The sequence below is a fragment of the Euleptes europaea genome, chromosome 8 (genome assembly GCF_029931775.1).
Source record: "Euleptes europaea isolate rEulEur1 chromosome 8, rEulEur1.hap1, whole genome shotgun sequence".
NCBI classification, from domain to species: domain Eukaryota; kingdom Metazoa; phylum Chordata; class Lepidosauria; order Squamata; family Sphaerodactylidae; genus Euleptes; species Euleptes europaea.
The window spans coordinates 643,891-664,975 of NC_079319.1; the positions used below are offsets into that span (position 1 = coordinate 643,891).

Here is a 21,085-nt window from a genome sequence, read left to right on the forward strand (position 1 = left end):
CAAGAAGTTTTCCCAGTCCGAAATCAACTGGGCCATTTGGGAGAAGGAGGCAGCAGCGGTCAAACATGCCCTTACCATATGGAGACACTTCTTAGAGGGGGCCGAGCTGCCGTTCGAAGTGTGCACAGATCACAAGAATCTTGAGGCTCTCAAGGGAGCTAGAAAACTCAATGCCAAACAAATTCGGTGGGCCCAATTTTTTGCAAAATTCCGGTTCACCCTCAAACATGTCCCTGGCAAAGAAAATGCCCTAGCTGATGCTTTGTCACGACTTCCCCAGTATCGCAACGATTTCGATCGCCCCGTCGACTCCCTGTTCACTCCCGAACAGCGAGGGGAAGTCCCTGGCTTGGCCGTCACCACCCGATCCCAAGCCCGCCAACCGGAGACCCCCCCTACGCTCAAAGGTATCCCGGAAGCATTCCAACAGCGACTCCGGGACGCCTCCTTACAGGAGGAGGAGCACCATCTCCTCCCCACTGGCTTGGAACGAACCAACACTTGGTGGGTGCAAGGGGGGAAACTATATGTCCCATCTTCCCTTCGCAAAGAAGTATTGGGACTTGTACATGGGGCCAGGCTAGCGGGTCATTTTGGTTTCATAAAAACGCTTCACCTGGTTCGAAGGCAATTCTGGTGGCCCGGTATGAGATCTGATGTAGAGTTGTATGTGCGCAGCTGCCCCACCTGCGCCACAGCCAAGAAACGGATGGGAAAACCCCCGGGGCTTCTCAAACCGCTTGAGAACCCCTCCCGTCCCTGGGAAGTCATCGCCATGGATTTTATCACCGACCTACCTCCAAGTCGGGGGAAAACGGTTCTCTGGGTTATCACAGACCTCTTTTCCAAACAGGTTCATTTCGTTCCATGTGCAGGTCTTCCTTCAGCCCAGGGCTTAGCTAAACTGTTCATCACGCACGTCCTCAGGCTACACTCGATCCCGAGGAAGGTCCTCTCCGACCGGGGGGTCCAGTTTGTTGCCAAATTCTGGCGGGCTTTCCTAAAGTTAATGGGAGTGGAGGAACAGGGCCTTTCTTCCGCCTATCACCCCCAAACGGATGGTCAAACGGAACGAGTAAATGCGGTAGTAGAATGTTATTTGCGTTGCTATGTAAATTTCCACCAGGACGACTGGGTCGACCTGCTGCCATTTGCCGAATATGCGTACAACAATGCGCCTCATTCCTCTACCGGCTTTAGTCCCTTCCAAGTTATATACGGGACGGATTTTGGCCCTTTCGGTTCTGCCCCCGTCTCGCCAGAGCTCCAGTCTACCCCTGATCTTCAGGAGTGGATTCAGGTGGTTAAATCCACCTGGCCATGGTTGCTCAAAAATCTGGAAAGGGCAAAAAGCAAGTACAAGGAACAAGCAGACAAACACCGGTCTCCGGGATGGGAACTCAAGGTGGGGGAGCAAGTCTATCTGTCCACCAAAAACCTCCGCTCTCTTCGCCCCTGCAAAAAACTGAGCGACCGTTATGTAGGACCTTTCCCCATTACCAGAGTAATCAACGAGGTTACCGTGGAACTGAGTCTCCCTAAGACTCTCAAGGGAGTTCATCCAGTCTTCCATGTAAGCCTCCTCAAACCTTATGTAGCAGCTCCCCAGTTCCACCCCCCTCCCGCTCATGAGATTCCTACCGTAGTAGGAGGGGATACCCATTTGGAAATATCCAAGGTTTTAGATTCCAAATGGAAGAAAGGGAAACTGTTTTACTTTGTTCGCTGGAAAAACCTTGGCTCCGCTCATGACGAATGGGTGGCCGCACCCCACATGGCAGCTCCTCGCTTGGTCCGAGAATTCCACCTCGCTTATCCCGATAAGCCTCGTCCTCTCGGAGGGGGGCCTTAAGGGGGGCAGAATGTGAGGGTCTCTGTCTTTGTGTCTCTGCTTTCCATCACCTGCGGTGTTATCAGTGAACTCGTAAAAGCAGTTCACACCTTCTGGTTTCAGGCGCCAGGCCTGATGGCCCATGTATCTTCCCCCCCGCTGTTCTTCCTGCCAGTACTCCCTCAGGCCGGTGCGGCCTTGGAAGTGTGATAGCCGCACCAGACTTCTTGGGATCCGTCTGATGTTTTGTATTATGCCAAGCTTGTAACTTCCCATAACAATAAGTGTGAACCCCAGTGCCCCAGTGCCCTGGAGTCAATATATTCTGTAAACCCGTATAGCCCCTCACTTGCAACTTTCTACCTGTGCCTGTCTCATCTCCTGAAGGCTTCAATAAATCTATTGTTTCTGTATCAACGTCTGAGCAACTGATTTGGAGAAGCAAACTCAGAGAGGGGGATCTCTCACAGTGGGTGGGTGGGGCGGCTGAGCCTGCCTCCCCACCTGCTTGCCCCCTGTCTACCAAGGGGCTTCTTGACGGAGCCCCCAAATACAGCAGCCCCCCGTCCCCCCGCTCTGCCTGCCTGCCGAACCAGGGCACTGCTGCCAGCTGCCGGTTGGGAAATGCCTGGCAATTGGGGGGGTGGAGTCTGAGGAGGGGGGTTGGGGAGGGGCGGGACTTCAACGCCGTAGAGCCCGATGGCCCAAGTGGCCCTTTTCTGCAGGGGAACGGACCTCGATTGGCTGGAGAGCGGCGGTCAACGCGGGAGGGCTCCGGGCCCCCCCTGCACGCAGCAGCCCGGGATCCGCTCAGGAGAGAGGCCCCTCCCCCCCAGCTCGCAACCCCCCCTCTCCAGGCCCGCCCACCAGCCCCCAGCTGCCCACCCCGGGGGAGGGGGGCTCCTAGGCGGCTCCCCCCACTGCGCCACGCTGCCTCCGGCGCTGCTGCCCGCCGGCCGTCCCCGCGCATCCCGCGGCTCTGGGAGGGAGGGGCTGCTGGACTCGAACCCAGCGCTTTCTTGGCGGGCAGGGCCGCCCCCAAGGAGGGCCACCGGCAGGCGGCGGGGGGAGAAGAGGAGGGGCGGCCTCTCAAAACCAACCCCCCCCCCGGGACGAGCTTGGGGCTTCGGGCTGCCGAAGAAGCGCCTCCTCCGCCCGGCCTCGCCACCAACCTGCCGGGGGGGGGGCTCCAGGAGGGGCTTCCTGGCCAGGCGCCCCCGACCCCGTTTTGGCTCCAGCCCCATAGGCGGCCGGCGAGGGGCCCCCGGAGCAGGCAGCCTCGGAGGTGGGCCTAGACCCAGAGGCAAAGTTGAAGCACACTAAGCCCCGCCTACTATGGGACACCCAAGGCCCCTCAGAGTTACCCACCCACCCCCCAAAAAATAAGTAGGTGGGCAGGAAGTTCCTTTTTATCTCCCCCCACCACCCCCCCAAACCCCTAGTCCCAGGGCCAGGCCGCCTTCCTCTGCCTCCCCACTCTGGAGGCGGGGGGGGGGGCGCTGCCTGGCCTGCAGCCCCTCAGCTGTGGGTGAACAGCTGGCCTCCGGGTAAAGGCTCCAGCCTTAGAGAGCACCCAGCAGGCAGAGGGGTGTCCTGAAACCACCGGTGGCTCAGATCCCGGCCCGCGTCGCCCCACAACTCTCGGGCCCACCTTTGCACAGGGGAGTTGGTTGGGTGCAAATTTGCTCCACCTTGCAGACACGGCCGTGGGTAAAGCTCAAAGGCTGGCTGTTCTGCACGTTTTCCTGCTGTCTGCAGACTTCGCCCGCTACTGGAGCAGTTTGCTAAGCAGTGGGGCAGCCCTACGGCCGGGGACAGCCCTGGTTTCCTGGTGCGCGAGATGGCCGGTGGCCCCAGACAAAACCAAGCACCAGCGCCGCAGGGGGCAGCCACGGTCTTGGGCGGGGGGGGCACTTACCCCACGGGGGGCAGCAGCCAGGGCAGGGGCATTCAGCCACTGCGGCGCACCCAGGGTGAAGCACGGCCCCAGCCCCCCCCCCGGAAAAACAGCGCCTGCTCTCCAACCACAGCCCTGGCAATGCCCCACAGCCCGCTTTGATGGGGGGGGGGGAAGCTGCCGCTTCCAGGAACAGATGAGGGGCCCCCGCCCATGACACAGGCGGGGTGGAAGGAGGGCCGCGACCCATCCCCCGCCCACACATTTGGGGGAGAGATAGCACTGCCCCCTAGGATGAAAGAGGATGGCATCTTGGGCAGGGGGGGTGCTCACTTCTCCTGCCCCCAGCCCTGCAGTCCCTTTCATGCCAGACTCTGGCCGCTCCCAAATCAGAACGGCGTGACGACCGCACATCACTGCAGAGTCAGCAGGGAGAAGCAGCCGACCACATCCCAGCCCCAGACTCTGCCTGGGGTGTGGGGGTGGGGAGGCTCCCAGCTTCTATCCCCTCCTTAGAAAAGTTGGGGCACTTTCATCTCACAGCTACACCCCTAAACTGGGGAAGAACCCCCCCCCCCAATCTCTGCAGCAAACACTGGAGAGCCGCCCGTCCTGCCCCCCTGAATGGAAACAGCCCTGCCTGGCCAGATCTCTGCTGCCTGGAACATTCTCTTCCCCAACCCAAATAATGAGCAATCAGGGAAGAATGGGGCCCCCGGGGAGCAGCCGCTTCCTGAACCGGCCACACAAAAACCCTGAACATGCCTCCTGGCCAAAGTAGCCGGCGGTCCATGGCTGCCTCCCCCCCCCCCCCAAACACAGGCAACACCCTTGCTAGCTCCAGTGGAACGTGCGCGCCCCCACTCGGCCCCAAAGGAGGGAAGGAGCCTCTCGCCCAGGGAGCACGGAGAGCCAAGTGCTCTGCCAACTGCACCTGGCTCCAGCGGGAGAACCGGATCAGGTTCAAGGTGCTGGTTTTGACCTTTAAAACCTTACACGGTCTGGGACCTTCCTATCTTTGGGACTGCCTCTCCTGGTATCCCTCCCCCCCAAGGACAATACTGGTGGTCCCTGGCCCTAAGAGCTAAGCGGCTGTCCTCGACAAGAGCCGGGGCTTTCTCAGCCCTGGCTCCGGCCTGGCGGAAAGCTCTGCCTGGTGACATCAGGGTCCTGTGGGACCTGAAAGCCGTCCGCAGGGCCTGCAAGACAGAGCTTTTCCACCAGGCCTATATCAGCCGCCTGTATCAGCTTATACCATCTTTACTCGCCTCCCACCCCCTTCCCTCCCGTGAATGGGAATAATGTAGACTGAAGAATTGCCACCTGTACGGCACCTACAGTATACCTGGGATTCAGTGTGCCATCATGTTGGGGTTTTAGAGCTTTATTGTTTGGTTGTATTAATGACTGTATATATGGAATGTTTTTGAGTTTTTAAATGATGTTACCCATGTGGTGTAGTGGTTAAGAGTGGTGGTTTGGAGAGGTGGACTCTGACCCGGAGAACCGGGTTCGATTCCCCACTCCTCCACATGAGTGGCAGAGGCTAATCTGGTGAACTGGATTTGTTTCCCCACTCCTCCACATGAAGCCAGCTTTGGTGACCTTGGGCTAGTCACACTCTCCGGCCTGCAAGACTGAGCTTTTCCACCAGGCCTACAACTGAGGGCAGCCGCCTGTATCAGCTTATACCATCTTTACTCGCCACCCACCCCCTTCCCTCCCGTGAATGGGAATAATGTAGACTGAAGAATTGCCACCTGTATGGCACCTACAGTATACTTGGGATTCAGCGTGCCATCATGTTGGGGATTTAGAGCTTTATTGTTCGGTTTTATTAAGGATTATATATATTGTTTGTTGTGCTTTTAAATAATGTTACCCGCCTTGAGGCAGTTTGCTGGGGAGGGGGGGTTATAAGTCTAAAAGATAAACAAACAAACAAACAAACAAATAAACAGCAGACCCGGAAGACTGCTGCTTGGGGTGGGTGGGGGGCGTGTAAAGAAAACCCAGCAGCACATCCTGGCCACAGCTTTCCCTTTCTGCAGGAGCCAACTCCAAGCCCCCCCCACCAGACCTCCCCACCGGCCATAAAAATCCAGCCCTGGAGCAGGAAACATGGCTCCAGATCGCCACAAAGAAGAGGGCAGGAAGTGTGGCCCTGCCAGGGGGAGGGGGGTGAAACAGGCCCCCACCCCCGATGCCTTCATCTCCTTCACTGGGGGGGGGGGAGAGAAGAGAGAAAAACAGTGCAGGCTCCAGGATCCCGGAAATACAGCATCTAAAGACCACGGAGACTCAATAATACAAATGGGAGTGAGAAGCTGAAGAATTCAGACCATTTACTGGGCTGGCAGCAGAGAAAAGGCAACAGAACAGCAATGTGTGTCCCCCCCCCCCCCCCAAGTCATCTGAGTTTGAGTTGGCTATGCAGAAATTAGGTGAAGAGGGCTGGAAGTTAAGATTCCTGCCCTTGCCGCTCCCGCCCCCCGTTCTTGCCCAGTCAAACAGTGACAGGACAGGCAGCAGGGCACGAGAAGCTGTGCCCACCTCCTTTGACATGGTGACGGTCTGTGCCCACGTTTCCCACCCTTGAGACCGCTCCCCCCCCTTCGCAGTGAGCCCCACTTAAAATATCCAAAAACCAGGGGCCAAAAGAAGGCCGTCTGGTCAAGGCACCTTCCACCCACTGCGGCCTTCCCTTTCGCCCCACACATAAAGGACACTTTGGATCAGAAGGGCTGAGGTACTCCTGAGAAAGAGGCAATAGGAGCAGAAGTGCAGCGAGCCCCGGAGGAAGGGGCCGCGCCAGGAAGCAGGCCCCCCGCAGTCCCGTCAGCGTCGCCTGGAGCGCTGGCAGGTGATGAGGTACTGGGGGTAGGCTTGCGTGTCGTTGAAGATGACAAAGATGGAGGGTGCCCGGAGGTTGTCCACCACGCTGTCATAGCGCCGCAACGCCACGTCTCCTTCCCACAGGGGCGGCGCCCGCAGCTCCTGGCTGCCAGTGGTGTAGTCCCCAACCAGAGTCCGCGCCACAAAGATGTACTTGTTGCCGTCTGCAGTGCTGGGCGAGTATTGCTCCTGCACCGAAATGAAGGCCTGGACAGCAAAGTAGACGCCGTGGCCGTAGCGCGTGGCTGGCAAAACAAACAGAAGCAGTGGGGGGCAGGGTCAGTGGCGGGCAGGAAGGAGAACACTACGGGCCATGGCCCCCACAGCACATAAATGGGACAGCCAGACTGGGGAGGAGCCGCTCCACTGGGCAAGGTTCATCTCCCTGTTTGTTCACTCCAAGTGTATTTATTTTCTTTACACGTATCTTGCCTTTCTTCCCAGTCGGGGACCCAAAGAATATTACATCATTCTCCACTCCTCCATTTTATCCTCACAACAATCCTGTGAGGTAGGTTAGGCTGAGTGTGTGTGACTGGCCCCCAGGTCACCCAGCCACCTTGCATGGCAGAGAACTTGGGGCTTCCTCGATCCTGGTCCCATCCAGCGAGGCTCTTCTCATCTCCTTGTACTGCATTCCCTCCTCCAGCCCACTGATCCTCCGCCGCGGAGGCTCCGGTCCTCAGGCTGCCCCTGGGTAAGAGCACCGCACTGGATCAGGCCCCAGGTGCCCAACCTGGCCGGCATCCTGTTCACAGTGGCAGACCGGCTGCCTCTAGGAAGCCCCCCAGCAGGGTGACGGCCGCAGCACCCTCCTGCCGTGCTCCTCAGCAACCGACACGAAGCGTCGGTCGTCCTGCCTCTGGGACTGGAGGGAGTAGAGCTCCATCAGGGCTGGCAGCTACTGTGCCCGGAAGCCACTTTGCTTTTCCCCACACAACTGACAGCACAGACTTTCTCACAGGGAACAAAACAGCTGCAGGCCAAGTCCTGGCTCGCCCGCCCGCAGGGGGGGGGGGTCTCCTTGGCAACACCCACAGCTGCTCCTCCCAGGCCTCTGCTCGGGTTTAAAGACAAATGGCTGCTCCCTAAAAGCAGAGAGCTAGGCCATCCAGCCCAACAGCACGAGGCAGGAAATCCGCAACTGCCTCCCACCCCACCCCCCAGTGACCCTTGCTCTATGCCCAGAAACCTTCCACATTTCCTTGCACCACCCCCATTGTCCAGTGCTGTGCACGCACATGTGCAACATGGTCCAGAATCCCAGCAGCCCAAACTGTGCCACAGGAGTGGGTCATGCAGGCGGGAGAACCAGTGTGCTAATAGGGGGTTACTAGTCCTGATGCAGGCCTACGCTCTCGGGTCTCAGAGGAGCCCACCTGTTCCATTAAGTGCTGTAAAGGAACACAGGCAGGATAAATGCTGCTGCTGCAGCCGTCTCGCTTGTGGGCTTCCCGGAGCCACCTGGTTGGCCTCTGTGCGAACGGACTGCTGGACTGGATGGGCCTCCTGGGTCTGACCCAGCGGGGCCATTCTGATGCTCTCACTGGGTCAGAGTGTCGTACATGATCTGGGAGACCCAGGTTCCAGACCCCTTAGAAGTTTGCTGAGTCACACACGCTCGACCCAACCTACCGGCACAGGGTTGTTGTGGGAATGGTGAGGATGACAGCATCAGCCACTTTGGGCCCCCACTGGGGAAAAAGGTGGGGTATAAATGAAGTCCACGGAGCATCCACAGCCCAGGAGCCCAACGGAAGTCCTCCCACCCCCACCCCGTCAGTAGAGCAAACAGCAGCCCCCTCCCCCGCCAGCCATAGCCCCCGGGGCCCCTCACCATTCTTGCCACAGAAGCTGCGGTTGAAGCCGAACTGGCAGATCTCGCGGCTGGACTGCTCCGTGGTGCCATGGTACAAGATCCGCTCCACCTCCGGGTGCCCGCACGCCTTCTCCATGGCGGCTCTCTTCAGCAAGTACTGCTGGTACAGGAGCGGGTGCAGCACCTTCTGGACCTGCCAGCGAGAGGGGACGGGGGGGGCAGGGTCAAGGAGCCCGTGGGTGGGAGGGAGGGGGCGGAACACCCACCTCTCCACTGGGGTCTGCTCTGAGGTAACGCAGGGAAGGTGCACCAGTTTAGAAACCCTGGCAATGAAATCTAATTAAAACCCCAAAACGGGGGGGGGGGAGTTACAAATCAGGACAGGGAGGGGGGAAACAGTCACAGAAGCAGGAAGCTTTTCGATAGGGAGGATCTCGACGGAGCCCCCCTTTCCCAAGGGGGTAGAAAAATCAGCTCCCCCCCCCCCCCCGTAACACCTCTGAGCAGTCCAGGCACTTCCTGCCACTAGCTTGGTTCTGGGACATTACTATAACTTGGGGGAGAGCCCAGGTTACCCCTCCTCCCCATTTCCTGGGCAGCTGCTCCTTGCACAAGGAAACTGCAACCGAGATGTGAAAACCCTGGCAGCTTTCTTAAAAAATATATGTATTACAGGATCTCATCTAACAGAAAAGCAACACAGAGGGCAAAGAGCGGTTGTTTGTTCAGCCCTTGCAGCTTTTGAAACCACGAGCATCAGCTAGTCGAGGCCTTGGTGACAGAAAACTCTCTTCCTGGGCCAACAGAAGAAAAGGAAGTCTGGCAGGAGGCCCCTGACGGGACCCTCGTCTCCAGGTCCCTCCTTTGCCTCTGTTCCCTTGGGCCTGACCCTAGATTGAGACCTACCAGCCCTGGCCACAGTCTGCAGCCACCCTTGCTTACCCCACAGCGGCCCCAGGAAATGCATCCAAAGCTTAGGGGAAGAACGCTTTGGAAGTTTTCCCCAGCTCCCTGCCTCCTCCTCCTCGGGACCAGTTTCCATCTCCCTTCAAGTGACTGGGGCAGCCCCACAAGTTCTCAGCTGCCAAAGGAACCTCCTCCCTCCCTCCCTCCCTGGCTGTTTGGAGAAAGGCAGGCACGCCGTCCCAGAAGACCCTGCCTCTCCTGGCACACAAGGCATTCCTCACTGGGAGGGCACAGGCCTGCCACCTCTGCCAGCCTCCAGGCGGGGTCTGGAGATCTCCAGATGACAGAGGTCAGTTCCCCTGGAGGAAATGGCTGCTTTGGAGGGTGGAGCCTGTGGCACTGGTGACAGCCCGCTGAAGTCCCTCCCTTTCCCAGAACCCTGCCATTTCCAGGCTCCACTCCCCAAATCTCCAGGAATTTCCCGACCTAGAGTTGGCAGCCCTACATGTCAGAGACCAAGCAGGAAAAGGCCTTTGGATGACCAGGAAAGCTGCAGTTCTGCCCTCTGTGCCCCTCCCCCCCAGTCAAGTCACTGGCCCTTCCAGTGGCCCCCTCCCACGGCCCAGGACTCTCTGGGGCCCCACTTGCTCCCTGGGGGGCTGCTGGACCCTGCAAGCAAAGCCCATGGCTCAAGCGTGGCGCCAAGAGACCTCCCCAGGAAAGCAGAGGGGTAACCAGGGAGAGGGAGAGAAGCCGCGAGCAAGAGACACCGCCGCCGCTGCCCTCGCAAACCTTTACGATGCGGATCTTGTTGTGGAAATCCTCCAGCGTGCCGTAGAACTGGCGCACCGTCGCCTGGAACTCCTCCGAGCTTTCGGGGAGCAGCAGCAGCTTCACTTCATCGCCTGCCAGGGCAGCTGGGCTGTGGGGAGCTGCGGACGACAGCCGATGCTCACAAGGCTGAGCCCCCACCCCTGGGGATGCCCAACATCTTTAGACAGGCCACACCCAATTGCTGCATTCCCAAGAGGCTAAACTGGGGGGGGGGGGAGGTGCCTACCTGGGGGGGCCACTGGACGCTCAGTCCGGCCGATGGGCAGAGTCCGGGCGTTGCCGATGTCATACTCTTCCATGCGCTCAAAGTCAATGGTGAAGGGGTGCCCGTCGAAAAACACGTCCACCCGCTTGTGCCCCCGGCACCAGGCCTCCTCCAAGAGGGCGCTGGCCTCTGCGGAATACGGGGTGGGAGACCCCCGTCCCGAGGAATCCCAGTGGACCCAGCAGACACCCCCAGACCCCCTGGCCGCCTCTGCCCGCAGCAACCGGGTAAGCAGCAGCGCCAGGTCACGGGTGGCAGCCACGGGGTAGTCAGCAAAGCCACAGACGGTGGCCACGGCGCCGTCCAGCGAGATCCGCACGGCGTGCTTGCGCTCCAGGTGGGCCCGGTACTCGAGGCAGGGGGCGGACAGCGAGCAGAGGCCTTCGTGGTGCACTGTCTCCTCCCGCAGCTGCGCCCGCAGAGCCACCTCCAACTCCTGAGCCAGGCGGGTAGCATCCCCCGGGGAGGCCGCGCAGATGCCCAGCTGGGCCGAGTGGGCGGTCTGCTGGGCCTCTTCCAGAGAGATGCTGAGCACGGCCTGGAGGGCGGCATCGGGACTGGCCCCCCGCACCGTCTCCTCCTCCTGGTAGGAGCGGAGGGAGAGCTCCGTGGCCCGCCGCAGCTCCTCCTCCTCCTGCCGGGCGCTGTCCATCGACTGCTGGATGGCCAGCAGCAGCTGGGCCTCCTCTGCAGCCGTGTCAGCCATGGGGCACAGGGGGCCCCCCTCCAGGACCTCCCCTTTGCTCGGCCGGGCCTCCTCCTCACCCGTAGAGGGCGGCACCGCTGCTTCTAGCTCCGGCGCAGAGTAAAGGTCCTCGATCTCCACCTCGTTGCTCCCCACGGGCCAGGCCTCCCCTTCCGCAGCAGCACCCACGCTGGCCGGCTGGAGAGCCGCCAGCAAGCCCTTGATCTCTTCTGCGGAGGGAGAAGAGGGTTAAGGGCAGACAATGGGAGAAGAGGGACCCTCGGAGGCAGGCAGGCAGCCAGGACCTGCTAGCCAGGAACAGAACAGGGACACACGTGGCCGGGGGGGGGGGGCTTCCTCAAATCCACGGCAAACCTCATCCCAGACAGGAGGCATCAGTTGGGGACAGGGAACGGCGTGGCTGGGGTCTCCGGCACCCCGCAGAAGGCTGGTGGGCGGGCAGGCAGCCCCCAAACCGACCTTTGCTGCAGAGTCCAGTGGAACGAGGCACACACTCTCAGTGCCTCTCTGGGGCACCCCCACAACTCGCTCTCCCCCCACCATTCTAGCCTGTCCCAGGTGCAGAGGGCAGGTGCCCAGTTCGTTACCCATGTTGGTGGGGCCCTGTTCGGTGTCTGGGGGCTGCTCTGAGCCACACAAGGAGTCCCGCCGGCAACTCAGGGCAAGCGGCGCCTGAGACATTTCCAGTTCATGCTGCGGAGAAGGGGCACAGGAGATAGAGGCCCTGGCACCAGAGGTCAACCCCCCACATCGACCCCTCATTCCAGGGGAAATCGCCACCCCTCCTCAGGCCCTTGGGTCCCCCCACTCATACTCATCTCCTCTCCCGCTGGGGCCTCAGCTTCTGCACCCCCAAAAAAGCCTCTGCCATCTCCCCATGTGCCAAATATGCCCATGCAACACACCACCACCCTCCTCATGGGCAAGGGCCCCTTCCGACACCTCCAAGGGCTCTCACCTGCAAAAGCAGGGGGCTCCAGGAGACCCTCTCCAACCCAACGACGCAACGGAAGCGCCTCTCCAGGTCTTGCAGGACGGCCCGTCCGCGCCCGTCCAGGAGGAAGCGGCAGATGCCGGGCAGCTGCAGGGTCAGGGTCTGGGTGTGGATGGCCCCTGCCAGGCTTTGCAGTAATTCAGCGGCCGCCAGGCATGCCCCGGCCTCGCCACTCAGCTGCAAGAGAGAAGAGAGGCCCAGAGTCAGCAGGCGCCCGCCAAGAGCTCCCAAGCAGGAAGCAGCTTCCTCCGTGTTCTCAGCTAGCAGAAGAACAGTAGCTGGATTCATTTTCAGTTTACAGATGTAGGAAGGCCTCGAATCCAGATCCCCGTCTACTCCCAGGACCACAGTGCCTCCCAACCTCCTCCCACAGGAAACCCTGGTGTGAGAATGCTCCAGCCCCCCATCAGGCATCAGGGTCCTCCACCCTGGCCTACATGGGGCACAGCTGGCACCAAGCCAAGCCACACATGGTGCCCGGAGCACAGTGACTGGACTGCCAGGCGCACCGTTTGCCCCTACGGAGCAGCCATCCATGGGACTGAAGGAAGTCCTGCACCACGTGACTTTTGGCCCAGAAACCACATGGGAGGAATGGGGTACACGGAGCTCTCAAGCCTGTTCTTTTCCATGATGGTATGATTATTGGGGGGGTTGAGAGAGGGAAAGTACTCTCTAAGGTACCCTCTGGAGGGGCCGTGGCTCAGTGGTAGAGCATCTGCTTGGCACGCAGAAGGTCCCAGGTTCAATCCCTGGCATTTCCTTAAAGGGACTATAGGCGAGTAGGTGATGTGAAAGACCTCTGCCTGAGACCCCTGGAGAGCCGCTGCCAGTCTGAGTAGACAGTACTGACTTTGATGGACCCAGGGGGGGGGGCTGGTTCAGTATAAGGCAGCTTCATGTGTTCCATGTGGCTCCTTCAGATGTCCTGGGCCTGCCACCTGAAACCATAAACTGAAGCTCTCTGAAGCAGAGGAGGACAGGCTGGGACCTGGGTGCCCACCACCCAGAGGCCAAGGGGGGCCCAGAGAAGACGCCCCCTTTTTCGGCAGGGGAGAGCAAGCAGCAAAGGGGGGGGCGGAGCAGGAAGCCCACGGAGGCAGCCGTACCCGGAAGCCTGTGACATCAGCGCCCTCCAGTGGCAGCAGGGTGACATTGGCGATGCCGGCCAGGATCTCCTGGTGGTAGAGCTGGAGGTACCGCAGGGCGCCCGCCTCCATGGCCACCACTGTCTCGTCGGGCACGCCGTCTCGCAGGAAAGCCCTCAAGCACGCCACGTTCTCTTCCTCCAGCCCCCGCACCGTCAGGCCCTCGAGGTGCGCACCGTCCTCCGCCAGGCGCACCAGGCAACACCGCAGCCCCGCCTGCACCCGGGCCCAGCGCGGCAAGGCCAGCGCCAGCAGCTCCCTCTCCGACACGGGCAGGGAGAAGGAGGCCAGCAGCGAGCCCAGCAAGGAGGTGGCCTGGCGAGCTGCGGAGGGCCTCAGAGCCACCACCAGCACCCCCTCCTCGGCAGGGAGGTAGCAGGCCCCCAGCCCCTGCTGCGCGAGCAGCCCCGCCAGGTGCTCTTCCACATCTGCCCGGTGCAGGAAGCCAAGGACCCAGGCAGAGAAGGGCAGGTGTTCCTGGACCACCCCCCGTAAGGCCTCTTGGATGCTCTCCCGCAGCTGCTGCTGGCGGGCTGCGTCCCCCCCGGAGATGCACAGCCCCCCTCCCTCCAGGCGAAGTGCACACTCCGGGACGCAGGCTCCCAGCTCCTCCAGGACGAGGACCGACTCCAGCAGGCGGCGAGGGGCTGCTTCGGGAAGGGGTACGCACAGAGAAGAGACCCCGCCGTCTTCTGGGGAGGGTGCAGCTTCAGTGGCTGGTTCCTCATCCTCGGGGGGCTCCAAGAAGTCATAGTAAGGGGACACATCCAAGCTGTGGCCCTGGAGCTGATGGGCTCTCTGCAGCACCCTCCCCACCACTGTGGAGAGAGGCAAAGGACCATATAGGATTAAGACCCTCCCCCAGCATCCATCCCCCACCCCAGGGTGCTGGAATGCCCAGCCGGACTTCCTCACCCTCCTGGACCACTGCCTCTCGACTAACAAGTCTCCACAACCCCAACCCCCTTAGGGTGCTGTGCCAGAAGGGGCTCCAGACTGCCAGAAGACCTTCCCCCCTGTGCAGGGCTTCGGAAGAGGCATCAAGAGCCCATCATCAGGCGAACCCTCTGGAGATCAGCCAGCCGTGGGGCAGGCAGAAACTCCACCTTCCTCCAAGACCCAGGGAGCCACGGGTGCAGAGAGCGAGGCCTGGGCCCCTCCATGGGGGACCTCCGCCCACAGGCTCTGCAAGCAGCGCTCCCCCCCCCAGCACCCCCTTGCCTCACCTGCACGGTCGTGGAAGGAGACGACGGCCACCGTGGCCCCTCGCAACAGTCTCACGGCTCGCACGGGGCCCCCGCTGCTCCGCTTGCTCTCGAAGTAGAGCTCCAGAAGGTCTTGGCTCAGCCCCACCCCACCCCCCGCCACGAGGAGGCTGTCCGTCTGCTCCACCCAGTCCAGTTCCAGGCGGGCCTTCTCCAGCGGCTGGTTCTGCACACGCTCGGCCAAAGCAAGGAACTCTGCCGGGTCAAGGGGAAGGAAGGGGTCTTGAGTCGAGGGCCCCCAAGGACCTTCCCGGCCCAGGAGCAGTCACAACTCCTCTTTACCCCACCCCACTTTCTGCACAGGAAGATTTGTCGACCTCTGTCCTGGCCCGCAGGAGTCAGAGACCCTGTCTGTTGTGTCTCTGTGCGAGGAAGGGAGAAAGCCCTAACCCTCCTTCTGCGGCTACTGGACGTACAGAGGTGCTGCCCCATGAAGGACATACAGAGGCCTGCCCCCTTGGTCTGGGACACAGCTCAGCACCAGCAGCAAGAGGCAGTGGGAGGGTCGTCCTTGAAGTCTCTCGAGCTACCCAGAGAGCAGCGAGGAACCTTTCTGGGAGCCGAGGAGGCTCGAGAGACAGCGGTTGCAAAAACCAAACTAAAGAATACTCTATGCTGTACTAACGTCTAAACAAAACGGACAGCATATAACGTAAGCAGTACAAAAATCTATTCAAACAAAATAATACAAATCTCACTATAAAAATACATATACATCCACGCTAGCATGCACTATACATACTATTACAACAATTCCTAAACTTACTACCGTTCCTTTGTTTTACCAGTGAAATGAAATAAGTTTCACAACAACAGTGAGGAAAGAAGAGGCCTTCACAAACACCAAGTTCATTCAGGAGCCTCAGGTGGGTTCAATATACAAAAATAACAGTTTAACGTTCCTATAACCGTCTACTTTCTTGTTGCAGGAATGTTACGTGGATGTATATGTATCTTTATAGCGAGATTTGTATTATTTTGCTTGAACAGATTTTTGTACTGCTTATGTTTTAGGCTGCCAGTTTTCTCTTGAGAGAGCGATGCCCCAGAGGACCCAACGTGGAGTGAGGCACGCAGGTCGGCAGCTGTTCTACGCCACAGGCCGCGCAACACCTGTGAAGGCTCCCTTTTAGGGCCGTGCGCCTACGATGAAGGAGCAGGGGTGGCTCTGGAAAAGCCACACTCACACACACACACACCCATGAGATGAGGGAGGCCCTCCCAACCTTTCCCCCCCGCGCCCCCCCCCGCCCCGGTTCCCTTCTTGTCTCCCACATCCAGCCCCAATCCCCTTCCTGTCCTTTCCCCTGCCTCCCTCCCATTCTGTCTCTCTCCTCAACCCCCCCCCCCGCTCCAGCTGGCCCCAGGGAGAGGCTGCAGGGGTTGCTGCCCCAGGATTAGGAGGGGAGGGGAGACAAGCACCCACCCCCCAAAGGGTGAGCTGCGGCCACAGTGTGTAGAGCAACGGGCGCCCCAGTACCAAGCTTCACGGGGGTGGCCCCCTGTGTTCAGGACTCCTCTGCCGCCACCACTGGTCAGTCCTACCACTTTGCTGTGCTGGAGGGGGAGCCGCTTGACTGGAGAGCCCAGGAGCAAGGGGCACGGAGGCTCCCCCAGGCACAGCTGGGGAAGGGCACACTCACCCCCTGGCCCCCACCCACCTTCTGGTCAGCCCTACGCAGGGGCACCAAAGGACAGCCAAGCCACAAGGCTCACAGGGCCAGTGGAAACCCCTTCCCTGACTAGAGACCCCCCCACATCCCACAGTGACTTGCAGATGGTAACAAAGACCCCCACACACACACACAAAGTATTTCCCCTGGAAGGATTTTCCTCGGCTGGGATCATTGGCGGCCGCCAGATGTTTTCCTTTGCTTCCTTCAAAGAACTCCCTACCGCCACCCCTCCCACCTGCAATTCCATTCCTGAAGTCTGTATGGCAAAGATATTCCCTCAAAAGTCTGCCCAAATACACCTGGGTGACAGGTCCTCCCCCTTTGCCCAGAACACGGTAATGCTGAGGTGCCACCCAGGGCAGACGTCTTGTCCTGGTGCCCGCTGTTGCCCCTTCTCAAGTGTCCCAAAGTGCCCATTGGCTCCACAAGACTGAGGACCCCACGGCACTCACGAGAGCCAGTTGGGAGGGAGGAGGCTCCAAGAGCACCCCTCCAACCCGGGAGCCCGACACACCCACGCACACCCCTGCCTCGCAGATGCCCCCTGGGCAGCTCCTGCCCCCCCCCCAGCAGCTTGCCTCCCTGCTGACCTGCTTGGGTGATGGGCTGGGGCAGGAGGACCAGGGCCTGGTCCCCAGCGGGGCTGCGGCGGAGGGAGCACTGGCCGTCCTGGCAGCCCAGCAGCCGCTCGACGTAGAGCTCCACCAGCTCCTGGCTGCTCTGCCGGCTCAGGCCCTGCAGCAGCAGCTTGCCGTAATCCCGTGGGGGCGCCGGCTGGACCATCAGCTCAGCCCCCTGCAAGGCGTGGCTGGACTGGGAGAGGACCCGCTGCGCATCTGCATCGAGAGGAGGAGGAAGAAGAGGAGTTATTTACATGCTGACTGTTGCGAGAATTTTCAGTATTGAACATTAGTTCATATTAAATATATTATTACTTTATATTAAATGAGTTTGGGTTGAAAATGACCACATGCATACCTTACCGTTATCACCTATAAGTCACACACAAAAAAAAGACCTGACCTTTTAAAAGCAGCCCTTTAGCTGACATCAGCTCCAAGCAGGACTGTGACCTAAAAGGTCATAAGAAATTGCATTGCTCGCAGTTAATCACCCAAAGCACATCAGATGCCCCAAAATTTATGCAAGGTTATTAAAACAGACAACAAATCAAGGGAGAAGATTGTTTTGGAACAGTGATGGATGGAAAGAACAATCAGTTAGCAGACCCGGACACTGAAATAATTATTATGGAACAAGATATTTCTAAACAATTTAGTCATGATTTGCAGAAAACTCATTTCCTAAGAATGTGACAGGGAGGAGTCATTTGAGACCTTCTCCTCTCTATAAATGAACAGTCCAAATATACCTTCTTTGTACTTCCACTGAGAGACCACAGACCGTTTGAATGGTTGCCATCTCTGTCTCTCTCTCTGGAAGTGACCCAGGGGCCTCTGTTTCTGTTGTCTGTCAATATGTGTACGTTTGTTAAGTACTGTCATATATACCCTGTTTCCCTGAAAATAAGACATACCCATAAAATAAGCCGTAGCAGGATTTCTAAGCATTTACGCAACATAAGCCATACCCCGAAAATAAGACATGGTGATATGCAGCGTACCTGCGCGGAGCGGTAAGGCGCTGTTCGAGGCGGGCGACGCTGCGCACTGCCGCCATCGCCACAGCCCCCCGGTTTAAACCCAACAGCTCGCGCTTTGGGGAGATGGGAACCTCGGGGTCTGCGGGCTGTGCCTTGCACTGACTCAGCCCCTTCGCCGTTCAGGATCTTTGGCGGGGGTGGGGGTGGGGAGAGGTTTGATTCCCTGCGCACCCCCCAAACAAAAGAGGCTTTGGGAATCACCTCCGCTCTTGGCGCATTTGGGTTGAATAACCGGCTGGACAGAGGCTCTGGAAGACCCCCCTTGCTCGCCCGCCCGCCCTCCGGGAATCGTATCGTCGGGGGAAGGTGGGGATTATGAGGAGGATTGGGGCACTCGCCAGCGATGGAACAAAGCCAGATCTTGGCGGCGATCCTTAAATTAGTACAATGCAGGAATTGGGCAGCTTCCCTCTCCACCTTCCTGACCCAGTGGGGTTTGGGTGAGATCCAAAGGAAGAAGAGCGAGGACTGCCTCATCAGGTAAAAACGGCTTCTTTTCTCCGTCTGCAGATGCTTCCCTTCACTATCTGTTTAAAAGGGGGGAATTGTGTACAGGGTGGGGGGAGAACTGGGGGCATTTCTGTCTCTCAGTATTAAGTTGCGGGGGGGGGGACCAGATGCGTGCAGGTTCGGTTCTGTGTGACTGTAAAACGGGCGAGGGGGACCTGGGGAAACTCTCCAGGCTGTCTGTGAGAAAGTAGCCTGCGATCCCGAAGCCGCTTATGCCAGAGTCGGTGCTCTGCAGGGCAGCGCCGCCTGGCTTTTGGCGGGCAGATTCGGCTTGGCGGAGTCAGCTCAGGTGTCTACTGCGGCGGGGTTCGTTTCCCATCGAGCAGGTTTAGTTAAGAAGACGACTTAACTATCTTTGAATAAATGTAGATTGTTGTACCATACTTAATAAAAATAAGACATCCCCTGAAAATAAGCCATAGTGTGTCTTCTTAAGGAAAAATAAATATAAGACAGTGTCTTATTTTCGGGGAAACACGGTATTCAGTTAAATATTGCTTTTCCTTTGCTCCATATTCTTTTTGTAAGTTCAATAAAACTGTTTGGTTTACTGCTCATATGGCTTGAATGCTGTTTAAGAATGACTGTGTAAGAATGTTTCTCTGTATGAAAGGTCCTTTTATATCCAGATCTCTCTGGGCTGCTTTTTGGTGAGTGAAGCAGGCAGAGAGGGCCATGCACAATGAACTAGAAGGAGGGGGGAACAAAAGAGTCCCGCCACACCGACTTTCTCTACTGCGTAAGGAAGAATCAAACCAGCTTACAATCGCCTTCCCTTACCCACAACAGACCAGCCTGTGAAGTGGGTGGGGCTGAGAGAGCTGTGACTAGCCCAAGGCCTCCAAAAATGGCTTCATGCGTACGAGTGGGGAAACCAACCCAGTTCACCAGAGTAGCCTCTGCCACTCATGTGGAGGAGGAGTGGGGAATCAAACCTGGTTCTCCAGGCCAGAGTCCACCACTCCGAACCACCCCTCTTAAGAAGAAAAGTTGGTTTTTCTATGCCAACTTTCTCTACCACTGAAGGGAGAATCAAACCGGCCTTTAACCACCTTCCCTTCCCCTCCCCACAACAGATACCCTGTCAGGTAGGTGGGGCTGAGAGAGCTGTGACTGGCCCAAGGTCACTCAGCTGGCTTCATGTGGAGGAGTGGGGAATTGAACCTGGGTCTGCAGATTGGAGGCCACCGCTCCAAACCACTGCTCTTAACCACTACGCCACGCTGGGGGAGAGAGAGACGCTGCTGCCGCCAGTCTCTGGCCAAACCCCCCTTCCCCTGCGCGCAGCCAGACCCCCTCCGGAGCTGGCGCACCAGCCCAGCCACCCCCGGGCCCCCTTCAGGTCCGCCCCCTCCCTGGACCCACCAGGAGCTCCAGACAGCCGACCCCCCCACCCCACCCCCTCCCCTCCCCTCCCCTGGAGCGGCCTGCACAGTGCCTATAAGCGAAACAAGCCATAGCTGAGGGCCCCACTCCCTTGGGGGCCCCCCAAAATTTAAAGGGAAAAAAACCTGGATGTACATTTCCAAAAGAGAAGATAAAAACCCACGAAAACCAACCCCACGTATGCAGCGACAGTGTTGCGTGTTGCGTGTTCTCCTAGGATCTAAGGCACGGGCCCCCCCCCGCCCCCGCGAAGCTCTCTGGCTGCGCTTCTCGAGGCCGGGCGCCGCGGGGTGCCTATTCTGCCCGGGCCGGGCGCCTATGCAGATGGAGGGCGCAGCGCAGCGCAGCGGAGGGTGGGCGTGCGGACGGGCGGGCGGGCCAAGCGGCGGCCCCTGGGTCACCTGCACAGCCGCCCACAGCGGAGGGCCTCCTCAAGCCTCCCCGCGGGCGGCCCGGGGCCTGCAGCACCACTCCGTCCCCGGGCAGCCCGCGAGAAGCCGCAGCGCCTCCCGGGGGGAAGGGGGCAGATGCCCTCTGCACGTGCCCCGCGGCGGAGGCGCCCTGCCTGGCCCCACCCCTCCCTCCGGGCGGGGCGGGCTCACCGTGGGGGCTGTGGAAGGCGAGGAGGGCGCGGCCGCCCGTCCGCCGGCAGCTCTGCACCGGCCCCCCGCCCGAGCGCCGCCGGTTCTCGAAGTAGAGCACCAGCAGCTCGTCCGCCACCTCGGGCGGGACGCCCCGCACCTCCACGCCCGCCGCCGCCGCCGCCGCGCCCCCCGGCGCCCACATCGCCTCCCCCCCAGCCAGAGCGAAAGCGAAAGCGCCGCCCGGGGGGGGCGTGGGGAGGACGGGGGCGGGGCGCGCCCTCGGGGCCGCCCCTCCGGCCGCGCCGCCTCTCGCCCGCCCGGCCGCCCGAGCCGCTGCCGCGGTTTGCGAGGAGACTACAACTCCCGCGAGCCCTTGCAGCACACGGCTCGGCTCTCTCCCTCCCTCGAGGAAATCGAAACCCACCCGGCGGCCCGCGGAACCACCCGTCCACCTAGCCGGCCGGCAGGAGCTTCGGTGGGAGCCAGGAGGCGTCCCCCGCGACGGGACCCCTGCAGGGGCCCTCCGCCTCGGCCGGCGGGGAGAGGTGGAGGCTCATGAGGATGAGCGGCAGCTTCCCCTGGGCACGGGAAGCTGCCCTCTGCTGAGCCGGACCCCCCGTCCGCTCAGCCCGCCAGCGGCTCTCCAGGCTCTTCCCCATCACCGCGCCGGCACCCTGGCGCTGGGGACGGAGCCGGGGACCTTGTG

The 21,085-nt window shown here is 59.9% G+C and overlaps 1 protein-coding gene across 1 annotated transcript; it reads right to left on the minus strand.

Annotated features, from left to right (window-relative positions):
* Nucleotides 1–6,566: 6,566 nt before the first annotated feature.
* PARP10 (poly(ADP-ribose) polymerase family member 10) lies at nucleotides 6,567–20,581 on the minus strand. Its single transcript, XM_056854579.1, has 10 exons — nucleotides 20,398–20,581; nucleotides 16,827–17,072; nucleotides 14,522–14,755; nucleotides 13,257–14,113; nucleotides 12,112–12,324; nucleotides 11,741–11,846; nucleotides 10,409–11,362; nucleotides 10,141–10,280; nucleotides 8,461–8,635; nucleotides 6,567–6,868 (listed from the first exon to the last, which is right to left on the minus strand). Exons 1-10 carry the CDS (start codon nucleotides 20,579–20,581, stop codon nucleotides 6,567–6,569), a joined length of 3,411 nt encoding a protein of 1,136 aa, XP_056710557.1.
* Between the last annotated feature and the right edge of the window lie 504 nt (nucleotides 20,582–21,085).